General features: G+C 38.8%; 2 protein-coding genes across 2 annotated transcripts; one reads left to right on the top strand and one right to left on the bottom strand.

Annotated features, from left to right (window-relative positions):
• The first annotated feature begins 693 nt into the window (after positions 1-693).
• krr1 (KRR1 small subunit processome component homolog) lies at positions 694-8196 on the top strand. Its single transcript, XM_053314022.1, has 10 exons — positions 694-771; positions 2390-2565; positions 4474-4608; positions 4692-4817; positions 5207-5290; positions 5798-5854; positions 6718-6888; positions 7130-7207; positions 7374-7470; positions 7578-8196. The coding sequence occupies exons 1-10, from the start codon at positions 696-698 to the stop codon at positions 7730-7732; spliced, it is 1155 nt and encodes a 384-aa protein (XP_053169997.1). The 5' UTR covers positions 694-695; the 3' UTR covers positions 7733-8196.
• A 350-nt stretch (positions 8197-8546) lies between these two features.
• Positions 8547-13630, bottom strand: glipr1a (GLI pathogenesis-related 1a). Its single transcript, XM_053314212.1, has 6 exons — positions 13423-13630; positions 11160-11411; positions 10882-11000; positions 10213-10298; positions 9781-9807; positions 8547-9212 (listed from the first exon to the last, which is right to left on the bottom strand). Exons 1-6 carry the CDS (start codon positions 13591-13593, stop codon positions 9043-9045), a joined length of 825 nt encoding a protein of 274 aa, XP_053170187.1. The 5' UTR covers positions 13594-13630; the 3' UTR covers positions 8547-9042.
• Between the last annotated feature and the right edge of the window lie 392 nt (positions 13631-14022).

The following is a 14022-nucleotide window of genomic DNA, read 5'->3' as shown; positions in this document are numbered from 1 at the left end:
GAAGATCAAGTTGAAGGGTGTTGTCTAATTAATTTAGGTAAATTAAAGCAGTGGTACTCAAAGTGGCGTCTGGAGGTGTCCTTTAGGGTGTTCCAGGGAGACACCTGGTAACAAAAAGGGGAATCATTTATTCTTAATGTAATTCCATCTATCAGTAACACAATGACAGAATGTATGAGTACTAGCCTACTGGTTATGGGTTTCATACACTTCAACAATACAAAAGCAACTATCTTGGGGATCCTGGGAAAAAACAACAGGTGGAGCAAACGTTGGGCATAAGCTTTCATCAAAATAATGCCTAATGAGGGTCTCATGGAAAATAATAATACAGAAAAACACTGATTTTCATGATAAATCTTATTATAATAGACACATTCATAATGTGCATAAATGTAAATTCAGAGGTAAGAAACTATGCCTCAGTGAATTTAGCATAGAGGTCAAACAATAGGCCTACATTTATTCAACTCAATACTCCCTAAAACAAAAAGCAATTAAAACTGTTTTGATCCCCATAGCGTTAATTTATAACTGTAATAGGTACATTTACTCTTCTTTATAGTTGTTATATGTATCCATAATGAATAGGGTTGTGTACGTTTCATACATATAAACTGCTTTAAAAAAAAGTTTAACGGAGGAACTGGACACATGAGAGGAAAGAGCTACGTCACTTCCGCTCGTGTTTAATAATGGCGTCCTCTATGACGGGAGACGGCATGAGTGAAGCTCAAACTGGGAAAAAATCGAAAAAGACGAAAAACCAAGGTAAATTATGGACACTGTAGAATTAAACCAGGTCAGCGGACACTCGGGCTCACTGAGTGTGAAGCAGAGTTGAGTTTTATGTGCTTGTTTACATGTCAGCAGCTAGGCACGCATGGATTAGCATGAAGCCACGTTAGCTAGTGTGCTGTGTTGTAAACAGTTTGTTTATTCTTACATAGATTCCCCCTCTGCTCTTCTGCTGGCTTCTCTTCAAGCTACCTCCGTTTCTAGTTCGAGTTAATGTTGCCTTGCTATGTAAAAGTACACGTAGTACTATGTAGTTAAAATATTACAGTAAAAGTACTGCAGTATTATGAGTGATGTAGTATGCAGTATTACAGTAAAAGTACTGCAGTATTATGAGTGATGTAGTATGTAGTATCACAGTAAAGGTACTGCAGTATTATGAGTGATATAGTATGCAGTATTACAGTAAAAGTACTACAGCATTGAGTGATGTAGTATGCAGTATTACAGTAAAAGTACTGCCATATTATTAGTGATGTAGTATGCAGTATTACAGTAAAATTGCTGCAGTATTATTAGTGATGTAGTATGAAGTATTACAGTAAAAGTAGTGATATATTATTATATATAACATCATTAGATTATTAATAGTGAAGCATCAGTGTTAGAGCAGCATGTTACTGTTGTAGCTGCTGGAGGTGGAGCTAGTTTATACTACTTTATATACAGTTAGCTAGTTCACACTACTTTATATACAGTTAGCTAGTTTATACTACTTTATATACAGTTAGCTAGTTCATACTACTTTATGTACAGTTAGCTAGTTCATACTACTTTATATACAGTTAGCTAGTTACACTACTTTATATACAGTTAGCTAGTTTATACTACTTTATATACAGTTAGCTAGTTTACACTACTTTATATACAGTTAGCTAGTTTATACTACTTTATATACAGTTAGCTAGTTTACACTACTTTATATACAGTTAGCTAGTTTACACTACTTTATATACAGGTAGCTAGTTTACACTACTTTATATACAGTTAGCTAGTTTAGTCCAGTGGTTCCCAACCTAGGGGTGGGGCCCCTCCAAAGGGGCAGCAGATAAATGTGAGGGCTGGTGAGATGATTAATGGGAGAGGAAAGAAGAAAAAACAAAGTTCTGATACATGTATGTTTTCAGTTTTTGGACTTTTTCTCTAATCTTTGATTTTTGCTGAAATATTGGATCATTTGAACATTTATTGAAATGAAACCATGCGAGATGTTTAGTGAGAAACATCACTGTTTGACAGAGTTGTTAACTCATAAACATCTGAAATGTGAGCCTGACTACACACTGCTTTTTGTAAGATGTCAAAAGGTCCCATCTTTAACAATGTGTTGTATTTTAAAAGCTTGTTATATTATCCATTGTGTCAAATCTTCATCTGAAAAGTAACCTAAGCTGTCTGAAGTAGCATGAAAATGAAAATACAAGTACCTGTAAATTCTACTTAAATACAGCACTTAAGTAACTTAGCCAGATAAGTGAGATACATTAGTGTACTCAACATTCTCTCTGTTTTAATGTATCCAATATGAACAGTGGAAAACAGTCTAAGCTACACAAAAAACATCCATAATGATGATGTTTGTATCCTGCAGATAATGAGTCTGATCTCCTGACTGTTCCTGATGGCTGGAAAGAGCCACAGTTCACCAAAGATGACAACCCCCGTGGTCTGCTGGAGGAGAGCAGCTTTGCCACCCTCTTCCCCAAATACAGAGAAGCCTACCTGAAGGAGTGCTGGCCGCTGGTGGAAAAGGCTTTAGGAGAGGCAGTAAGTTGACTGAGCCAGGAGGGGAAAAGCTCTGTTGATAGATGAAGAAACTAGGTTTTGTTTATTTATGTAGATTAACATATGTGACACAGAACTTGTAGAAAGACTGTAAAAATGATTTATCAAGCATTTAATACTGGCAGAATGGCGGCATCTGCTGGGCAGCTAATTGTATTGCATTTGTATAGCTGTATTAAAGAGAACATATTATGCTTTTAGTGATTTTCAATTATTTATATATTGTTATGTTATCAGATCTATTTTAAAAGCCACTGCTTCAACTGCCCTGAACGTTGTCACACAGAACACATATGCTTGTCCGTTAGTAGTCTCTGTTGCTAAGTATGTTGCTATGCCTGTGCAATATGACGATACATATTGTGTGACGCCAGAAAAACATCTACCGTTTTATATTTTGCTCTAATGTTTATATCGTTTTTCATCCTTTGGAGTCTGTCCATCTTTTGTGAGGATTACATTGTTAAATGACTCTAACAGTTACTATATTAGAATAGATATCGGGGTATGAAATGACCTATATTGGAGTGTATATCATTATCAGGATATAAAATGAATTATATTGGGATATGAGATTTTTGTCATATTTCCCAGCCCTACCGACTGTTGCATGTTTCTTTAATATTTAATATAATTTTACTTTATAAGTTAGTACAGTAAATATATTGCATATTCGTTCACAAATGTGTTGTTATTTAGCAAATCATTTTTATTTAGTCTTTAGTCTTCTATTTAGTCATTATTTTGACAAAAATATAGCTACTAATCATGCAGGGGTAGACAATAAGGAAAATTTGCCACTGGCCCGACTATTGTAACCACTGGCCCAGGTCAACGTCAGGTATAGATCCCTATAGACATGCACACAAGCTAACACAGGAGATGTTACATTCTCTGCCTTCTTCTTTTTAAAGCAGTTTTGGTGTGCCATGCTCTTTTCATGAGGGTCAAAGCCAGTAGCCCGCTCTGCTACATGGCCCTTGTAGAGTGGAGAACTCCTCAAATAAACAAGCAAGAAATAAAAAAATAATTTTTACTGCTCATCCTTTGTAAATATATAAAACTAGCCACTCTACATTTCTATAAAGCAAGTGTCTATCGTTAATTGCCTGTTAAAATAATTGCATCACAATAATCCATGATACAAAAATAGAATTTTTATTTGAAACACCGATGTAAACAAATGGGACACGTGTGCTTGCACGTCTGCGTTTTCAAGCGAGTCCGTCGTTATGAGGACGTTATTTTCTCCGTACTTACACAGCAATGCAGTGTTTCCCACACATAGACTAATTCGTGGCGGTGCGCCACAGATTGAACACCGGTCGCCACATATTGCGTTTCGTTATTAATTATTTTTTAACGCTAATTAAAAAATACTCATCGTATTCGTTAAGCTGTATTTCCTTTCTCTGCTCTCCCTGCGTCTCTCTGTCACTCACGCGTCTCTCACATAGCTCACACACAGTCCCTCTCCTCCGTGCACACCGCGTGTGTCTCCATCAGCGAGATCACTCCCCCCCCCCCCCCCCCCCGGTATTAGCGGGTAACAGAAATCATCGCAAAACATTGGAACCACGGGGAATTAATTAGTTAGATTTTTTTTTTTACTTGTTTTTCTTTTGTTTGTTTTTTTTTTAATCAAGAGCATTATTTTTACTGGCCCCATCGGGCCAGTGGTTGGAGCGTTCTGGTGGCCCTGACGGTTTTAAAAGTACGTCGGGCCACCGGGCCATTTATATTGTCGACCCCTGTCATGTCATTATTTTTAGTTACAGTCATTTTGAAGAGAGTTTTAGAATTGATAACATTGTCGCTGCTTTGAGCTGAAGGAAAAGAGGGACAGGATGTGGTTACCCTCTTGTATAAAGTGGATTATCTTTCTCTCAGAACGTCAAAGTCTCTCTGGACCTGATCGAGGGCAGCATGAGCGTTTGCACCACGAAGAAAACCTTCGACCCCTACGCCATCATGAGAGCCAGAGACCTCATCAAGTTGCTTGCCAGGAGTGTGCCGTTTGAACAGGTAACCAGGAAGCTGCAGTCAGGTTAGAGGAAGGGTTACGGTCGAGCGATGCTGATTTCTGATTGGGCGTTTTTCGCTTCCAGGCCGTGCGGATATTACAGGACGACGTGGCCTGTGACATCATCAAGATCGGGACCCTGGTGAGGAACAGGGAGCGCTTTGTGAAGCGGAGGCAGCGGCTGATCGGCCCCAAAGGCTCCACCCTAAAAGTGAGTCCTGCCAGCTTTCATGTGACACGGCTCATACCAACAGGGAAGCAGCAGCAGTTACCTCTGAGATAGTATTATCTTTTCATAGTCACTAATGATTTATTTATTATTGTTTTCATAAATTTGGTGTCAGTGTCAATATAAACGGCTCAAAAAACATTTTACTGTGCAGTACCCCTTTAAACTCTTTTTAGTATGTTGTTTTCTACTCAATAGGAGAAGTTGAGATACAGTGAGCTGAAGTTTGTAGGTTTGTAATCAAAACACTGCATTTTGGGAGAAATGTCACTAGGTGGCAGCGTACTTTCTCATATGACTGCATCTGCTCATCAATATAAGGACACTGTTGAAGCCACAAACGAAATGTTTTACTTTGCTCTCCTGTCCAGGCGTTAGAATTGTTGACCAACTGCTATGTGATGGTGCAGGGGAACACGGTGTCGGCCCTGGGGCCCTACAACGGCCTGAAGGAGGTAAGAACAAAGCCACAGGTGTGTGTAGTGTGGAAAGAGTTGAGATTTTATTCAGATGAAATGTTCCAGATTATTCTTTTTTAAAAGAGCTGAACCTCAAAGATCCAATTCAGCTTATAAGATCAAACGTGTTTGCCCTGAGCACATGGGTGTGTTTATCTAACACCTCACATGAAATTTGAACCCATCCTTGTTTGTTCATTGTGTGTGTGTGTGTGTGTGTGAACATGTGTCGTGTTTGTTTGGTGCAACCAAAATCCCCTTATGTTCAATTAAACCGTGCCAAGATCCAGATAATGATCACTATTGGGAAATCTTTGTGGTTGCAGTAGCAGGACCCAGCAACAGAAAATAGAATAAAGAACCACACTGCTGTTGTGTTTCAGTAAATACTGACTCTGAATTCAACCTGAAAACTCAAAACCAGAAAAAGCATTTTACACAAAGTACAGAGGATGTAGAAGCGTTATTTAATTGATTATTTATGTCTTTGTCACTATTGTCTAGGTGCGCAAAGTGGTCATGGACACAATGAAAAACATCCACCCCATCTACAACATAAAGGTATGTTCAGGAACCTCATCCTGTAGGAGTTGTTCTGCCAGGCCTCGCTCCACTGATGCATTTAAAAATATTGAAACAGGCTGAATTCACGCCCAGTGAAGAGTTTTCCATCCTTGTTCAAGATCTCCTGACTGATTTAAAATCTCTTTGGGTTTATAAGCCAAGGCTGGCTCAACCTGAAGCTGAGGGCGTGAACAGTCCTAGATGATCCAAAATGAAAGATCTCATCGACGTTGTGACTAGTACACCCAGTACACAGCCATGCCACAGTTATTAATGTTAGGAACCGGCCTGCTTTGATAATTACTTTCGTTGGACGATATATTGTCTCAGAAATAATTGTGATAAGTGACATAATTGTCATTTGAAGATCATTTTATACCACTGATATAATGATAATATAGTATAATAATGGAAGGGGGGGGGGGGATTGGAGAATGGGCACTACACTTCTGTAAAAATAAGAGATAACACAAGGTAACAAATACACTTTAAATGGTGCAGTGCAATAGAAGATATGTACATAAGGACATATTAGTTTAAAGTCAACTGAGCTATTTTGGTGCTTCTTCCTAAGATACAGGTAAGTTATCTGGCCAGAAATTCTCTCCATCTTCCTTGTTTTCTGGTCGGTCTGTTGAATGACGTTTAAATACAAGTATTCTTGATTTAACTTTTATTCCTGGTAGCAATGCCGGTTCACCAAAGCAGGGCAGAGTGTTGGCCGGTGTAATAGGGCTAACCCTAACCCTAACCCTTAAGTTGGTGCAGATGACACAGTGTTTAATGGAACATCCTAATTTTCATCAATCCTTTTCTGATTTGCTCCCATCTGAATTCTCTTGACTGCTTGGAACCGTCAGACTCTGATGATCAAACGGGAGCTTTCCAAAGACCCCGACCTGCGGGTGCAGAGCTGGGAGCGCTTCTTGCCCAAGTTCCGCCACAAGAACCTGACCAAGCGCAAGGAGCCCAAGAAGAAGAGCGTGAAGAAGGAGTACACGCCGTTCCCTCCACAGCAGCCAGAGAGCCAGGTGAGGAGACGTTTGAAAAATCTGTACGCGCCAATCAGAACGCAGTGAAGTGAACCTGGTTTAGAAGTTAAAGATGGTTTGCTCACACCTTGCGTTTTATTTTGAAATGCTGCACCGGGTATTTTAAAGTTCATTATAATACACACTTTGAGCTTTATGTAAACTGATCGAAAAACCTACATTGTACAAGTTGTATTTTAATAAAAATGTTAACATTGATTCTACTTCTTCTTCTTCACAGGTTGACAAAGAGCTGGCCACAGGAGAGTTCTTCCTGCGTGAGAGTGTGAAAAAGAGGAAGAGGATGGAAGAGATCAAGGTGAGCTCTATAAGTGCATTAATCTCCTGCTGGTCTAAACTTCCTAAACCAGCTGAGTCTCTGGATTACTGCACACACACACATTATGATGCAACTCTCCCTTTACCAGTTTGTGTGTGTGTGTATTATATGTGAAATGTGTGACTGATTAATTCCTCTTCCTCAGGTGAAACAAGTGGAGGCACTGACTAAAAAGCAGGAAGAGCGAAACAAAGCATTCATTCCTCCTAAAGAGAAGCCATTAATGAAGAAGACCGTTAAAGGTAGAAATAAAAAGAAGAAGCACTCATCTGAGAACAAAGCACATACTGTATGTCTTAGTCTCCGCACTGCAAATACGCATCTAACTTTTTTTTTCTTTTTCTTACAGCTCCTGCTGAAGGTAAACTCGACATCGAAGCCATCAAGGACAAAGTGAAAAAAGCCAAAACAAAGAAACTGGGGGCTCCACCAGTGAACCCAGCTCCTCCCACAAACAGCACCAGCGACAAAAAGAAAAAGAGCAAAACAAAAAACAAAGGCTAACCACAGACTGCTGTTGTAATGTGTACCATGTGATATGGTATGTGCTGGACAGTCATATGGGACAGAGAGACACACAGAGAGAAGACGTGTGTGTGTGTGTGTGTTCTTGGATCAAGATGAACTTTTTATTGAACTACTTTTGTTATAGTGAGGATTTCCTGATTATATTCTCCTGTGTATCATCATCTGTCTGGAGACTCAACTGACCACCGCTTAGTGATGCAATACATTCTCCTCTTGTCTGCCTCATTTGTTCTCTGCTAACTATTGTCCACATTTTGAATGGTCAATATTTATATGTTTCAAGATATATTTTCTCTTCTGTTAAGATGTGTATTCAGGAGGAGGCAAACTTAGTAAAATGGGATTGTGAAATTAAATGAAAAGTCAATTTTTCAAAAACCTGGACATTATTTTTGTACTGATGACCATCATCTCTTATGGTAATTACCACATTTTGACCGGCAGCTTTATTCTAGAGCAGGCATGTCCAAACTATTCCATGAAGGGCAGTCTGCATGCAGGTTTTTATTCCAATCAATCAATTCAATAGGCCTGCTTGTTTGGAATACAACCTACAACCACACGATGAACCCTTTATAGAATATTTGGACATGTCTCTTGTAGAGGCACAGCTGGGCGGATATTTTCTGTTCGTCACTATGAATCAAACCTTTCACATCATGTATAGTCATGTGACCAATTTGTGTATATACATATATTTAGGTGGAAACTGAATAAAAGCCAACATCTAGGTATTGGTTATAGCAATAGCATAAATTTATTATATAAGAATGTTTTGACTATACATTCAGAAAGACAAAGCATGGTTGAAACGTTTTGGTCTTTATAGTGAAAATACTGGAGCTTATGTGTGGTTGTCTTCCATTTGTCTATGTAAATATATAGATTTTTGCAGCTTAACTGCTTATAGGCACTGTACATGTACGCTGGCAGTAAAATGAAACGTCTTATTTTGAGTGTGCAAACCTCTGAACCATGTGGTTTCCTGTTCGGCTTGTGGTGTGACACATCCAAAACGGCAGAATAAAGTGTTTATATATAACACATTAGAATAGGTTGCAGGTTGCTTTAGGTTGTAATGTAACACATATAACAGATCAGATTAGTTCCTGTGTAGATTAGGAAAAATCATTTTGGACTCAATTTTGTTCATTAATATGTACTTTTTTGGCAATTTATGCACAGCTCTGTTGGGACCTAAAATAAACTGCTTTAAGTTTGGCGTTTATAAAATAGCATCCTCATCTCAACTCTGGCTGAATATTCATCAGTTCATCACAAGAGGACTATTCATAGCAGAACATATCTGGGTAAAAGTAGTGGACTACATATGCTGCAATAAAAGTGCAAATCAGAGCAATGGGCCGAGCGACCAGAACAGCCACATAGTTGGAGCTGGCCGCGTGGTTCTCCGGGGCAGCTTCAGAGCGGTCCCAATCTGGGGACCATTTGTAACCTGGAAACACAAAGGATGGCAGATTGAGTTTTTTTCCACATTAGTAAGCAATTCTACATCATTTAGTTTTAAGGTGTAGTGTGTAGAATTTGGTGGCATCTAGTGGAAATACTTTGGCAGAAATAGATTCTAATATTCATAATGTTTGAATTAATTAGTGTATAATCACCTGAGAATAATGTTGTGGGCTGTTTTTAACCTTAAAATCTGCCATTTACACCTACATATGGAGCAGGTCCGTTTCCACAGAGCCCTCCATGTTTCTACAGTAGCCCACAACAGACAAACCAAACAGTGGCTCTAAAGAGGACCATTCACAAGTTTTACTGCCACCATAGATGCTCCTATAAACTTGGAAGAGGATTGGGAAGGATATGCAGTTGGTTGCAATGTGCAATTTATCCACTAGATGCCACTAAATCTTACACGCTGGTCCTTTACCTATGATTAATCCAATGGAATATATTGCTAATTTCTTCACTAACAAGTTGCTTCACACTAGTAGCTACTACTACGTTTTAAGGGAAGCATCTCTGCTCTTTTCTGGCTTGAGTGCTTTGACACTTACTTTTCTGTGAATCCCGTTTTTGGCTACCTGCAAGGACATAAAAACACAGATTTTAGTTCTTCATTGGAATGTCTGTTAGATGGATTGTGGTTAAATTTGGCTCACACAAATTAATTATAATGACTTTGATCTCCTGACTTTTCATCAAGTGCTACTATCTGTTTTAAAGTGTCAAATCAAACTTAATTTTTGGTATTCTCATCAGCCTCTGTTGTATTTTGTGTTTAGTGCTAGTTAGCAAATGTTTGCATGCTAACACGCTCAACATCAACAAGCTTGCATTGTCATAGTGAACATGTTAGCATGCCACCATATGCCTTAAGCTTGATTCCTGTCCTACAGAGCTGCTAGCATGGTTGTTGACTCTTGGGCAAGCCTTGACTTACGTAAATCAGGACATGGTTAATAAGAAAAGGGGAACTGAATACTCACGGCAAAGCTTGTTCACACAGGAGCCTTCACACTTAGAACATGCTGCCCCTTGAGTTTCATATGGCCGCCGACCATTCACATTACCCCTGCAGGAGGAACCATCATCCAAGTTAAATCACATTTTGTAGGCAGCAAATGTTTGTTCATTCTGGAACATCATTCCCTTAAACTCCTGCCTTCTTATCTCCTTACTGCTTGTTTTCTCAAATGTTTTAAGTGTGAGAAGTTAAGGTATAGCCTACATCTGTCACATTGTTTGCTTTGAGATGTAGTGATCTAAAAATGAAGGTTAAAGAATACAGCTTGCATTTTCCTGTTTTTCTTACTATTCGCAAATCCCACGAAAAAACCAAAACCAATTTGTCTCAATAGTTTCTGATCTTTCCAATTGAGAAATTGCAAATTTATAAATGCAGTCTTTGTTTAGTGAATCCTCAATAATTCCCTAAAACAGTAGGTTACTGTGAAAACTAGAAAACTACTCAATAAGAGGAAATGACCCATTTGTTGGGGACTATTTTCAGCTGTGCATTGACTCACATTTGGTATGCAAGTGAGTATTTGCATTACCACTCTACAGGATGTTGTATGTAGGACTGATTTTTTGAAGCCTTTTCCATTGTAAACATGCAGGTTTCTGTCTTACACTTGTAGATGTGAGTAACTTACCCTGTAGCGTAGTTGCATACAAAAATGACACCCTCTTCAGTGGCAAAGTTGGTTTCTTTGACACCATTCGGGCACAGCTGGGCAGCACAACCAACCTTGAAGCTGCTCGCCCATACAGCCTGTAGACAACAGAAAGGTTAAGTTGCTTAATGCAAAATCAATTTCCATACAGACTTCATTGCTGTTCATCAGTTTTTTTGGCTTCAAGACATTTGAACACAAGTGAAAACTAGCACAAGCACATAATCATAGTATATTTAGAGAAAAGGTGTACACACCTGTGTATAGTGGCCACAGACACCTGAGCAAGTGTTTCCTTGATAGTTGTAGACTTGTTTTTCACCCACCCACTTATCAATTATTGCTTTCCTTGCATCAAAAGGATATGGCGGGTAGCCTGCCCATATGTTCTCTCCTACAGAAGAGAAGTGAGGGTGCATACGAGGGGCATCTCGAAGGTAGATGTTGTGTTTAAATACACACTTCCTTGCCCATGCTCTTGCAGTAATGGCCAAGCCTTCATCCCATGTCTGAGAGAGCAGAGACAGAAAATATTAAACACACGTTTTTCAATTAAGGTTCCTTTAAAAAAAAAAAAAAAAGGTCAGGATTGTTTTATTTGTGCGTGTTTTGAGATGTCACTGGGGTTTAATATATATAAAAATAGAGGTTTGTGGCATTCGCAGTATTGAAAGAATGCCAAAAAAAGTGTGTCCTGGTTACTGTGGAAAAGTTGGTGTTGAATCCATTCAGCACTATCATATCAGGACCTAATAGTCCCAGAGTCCTAATAGCTACCATGGGCCTCATTCACAAAGAATGTTTACGCACAAATTTGTGTTTAAACCAGGGGTGTCCAAACCATTCCATATGGGGGATTATGTGGTTGCAGGTTTTCATTCCAGCCAAGCAGGAGCACACCAGACTTGACTCATTTAATGAGCTGATCTCAGTCTTCAGACAGTTAATTGATCGAATTGTGTGATCTTGATTGGTTGGAACAAAAACCTGCAGGCACACGGCCCTTTATGGAATAGTTTGGACACACCTTGCTTAAACTATGCAGACAAATCCAGGATTCATCACTACTAGTTCTTACCTGAATTAGTTCTCACTCTGTTTCTTAGAACTGCCTTAGACCATGTGTATGTGCATATCATAAACAATATCGTATATCATATTTATTGAATGTAAACAGTGTGCCACAATTATTTAAAAAATGATTTGGCCTAAATATACAACACTCAAAAGTGTGAAATTGCTAATAATAATAATCCATACATCATCATCAAATTATTAATGTATTAAAATTGTACAGTTCCCACTTTTAGATGACAGTACAATAATAACAGTAACAGCTGGTAACCAGGTCAGTAGTGCTTTCAATACATCATGGCCTGTTGGACAGAGATGAAACACGATATGCACCCGGCATAGCAGTAGATCATTATTTAGATCAGTTCCACAGGTCTACACAACTTTTTATGTTATGTTTATATTACAGACATACTGCATGTTAGTGATGCTACAGGTATGCAGGTGGTTTGTAGGATTCACAATCAGGCTCCAAACAGTTGTGCCAATGACATGTTAACCATGGTTTCTACTTCAAAAACTGTTTCACTGCATTTCACTAACAGTAAAGTTTTCTACATATTTACCATCACAACTTTCTTTGCAATGAGTGACAGCTCTCTCCACTGCTGTACCACTTCAACAGAGAGAAATGGGGGCGTAGTAATATACTAATTACCAATAGCGGACCCAGGTCTGTCAATTTACAGTGATTCTGATTCACTAACATGCAAGGTGGGGAAAACGAAGCCTGTGTGCACGTGCCATGAATCCAACAGAAATTGTTCATGCAAAGTAATAAGACTTTGCACGTATTAGTGATTGAGGCCCATTGTGGCCACTAGTACAGTGATGTAACCTGAAAGCTAGGAACTTGCTGGAGCTAATCAGTCACAGAAGCAAGCTTGTTGCTTATGGGAAGTTCATGCAGTTTATTTAAGAGATGTATTTGTACCGTCGACTGTTTAAAATCCATGCCATCCAGTCATTGGTCAACGAGGTGAATTCAGGTGTCAGAGTTCATCAAAGTGGAACATAATGCAAAGTCAAGATTGACTTGATCAGATGGTAAACTTAAAAAAAACTCTGGTGTAACCATGTCTTATGGGTGAAAGCAAAGACAGATATATCAAAGCCTGGACAAATAAAACCAATGCTATCAGCATAGCTACATACTAGAAACATTTGTTTTGTAATTTGGGGGATCTGACCCTTTAAACATCTGCTTCACTGACCAGGCATGCTCTTTTTGTTTTAGCACACTTCATTAGCATTGATTGCCTGGATGGTCCCCTCTGCAACCTACAATCTCAAGCCTGCTGTATCTTCAAAAATCAACAGAACTAACAAAATAATCACTTTATCTAAAGGCAATATATATTTTTTTGTAAACATAACTGCAAACGTTGTTATGTTAGTCCTTTCCCATCTGCTGTTTACATTATTTTGTCTACCCGTCTTGCTTACCATGTACAGCATGTCACTTGCAGGTGGATTGACAGATGACCTCGCCTCGTTGTGTGCCTTTACACATTCATCAATAAACCCTTGATCGGTGATTTCTGGCAGCGAGTCAGAATTCACCCCAGATTCTAGAGCAATCCAGACCCAAAGCAAAATCTCCACCACAGACCCCATGCCACAGCGTATAACACTAATATGATACAAGCGAAGGCAAAAGAAGGTGTGGTTTTCATGAAATACACTTCTGTCAAACTGACAGGAAATTACACATAAAGAGGAACAGGATGTATGTGCTGTTTTTGAGAGGTAATGTGCAAGTTTAAAGACACATTCTTAGCATAGAAAACATGTACACTGTCATTTCTCATACTCAACCTGGTGATTATGAATAAAGAATGTGGGTACCTCACATTTTTTATTCACATTTTTCACACCATGTGCACAATTGTCACACTATGTGCACAAGGAAGATGCTAAAATATGAGATGTAGTCAAGTAAAAATTCAAAATAGGATGAGAAACTGAAACTGAAACTTACACTTATTCTTTGAGGTTACTGGCCTCTTCATCTTTTTTCAGTCTCACATAACAGTCAATGGTGCT

Source organism: Scomber japonicus, chromosome 23, assembly GCF_027409825.1.
Source record: "Scomber japonicus isolate fScoJap1 chromosome 23, fScoJap1.pri, whole genome shotgun sequence".
Taxonomy (NCBI): domain Eukaryota; kingdom Metazoa; phylum Chordata; class Actinopteri; order Scombriformes; family Scombridae; genus Scomber; species Scomber japonicus.
The sequence above is the reverse complement of the archived record's forward strand: the minus strand, read 5'-3'. Positions and strand labels throughout refer to the sequence as shown.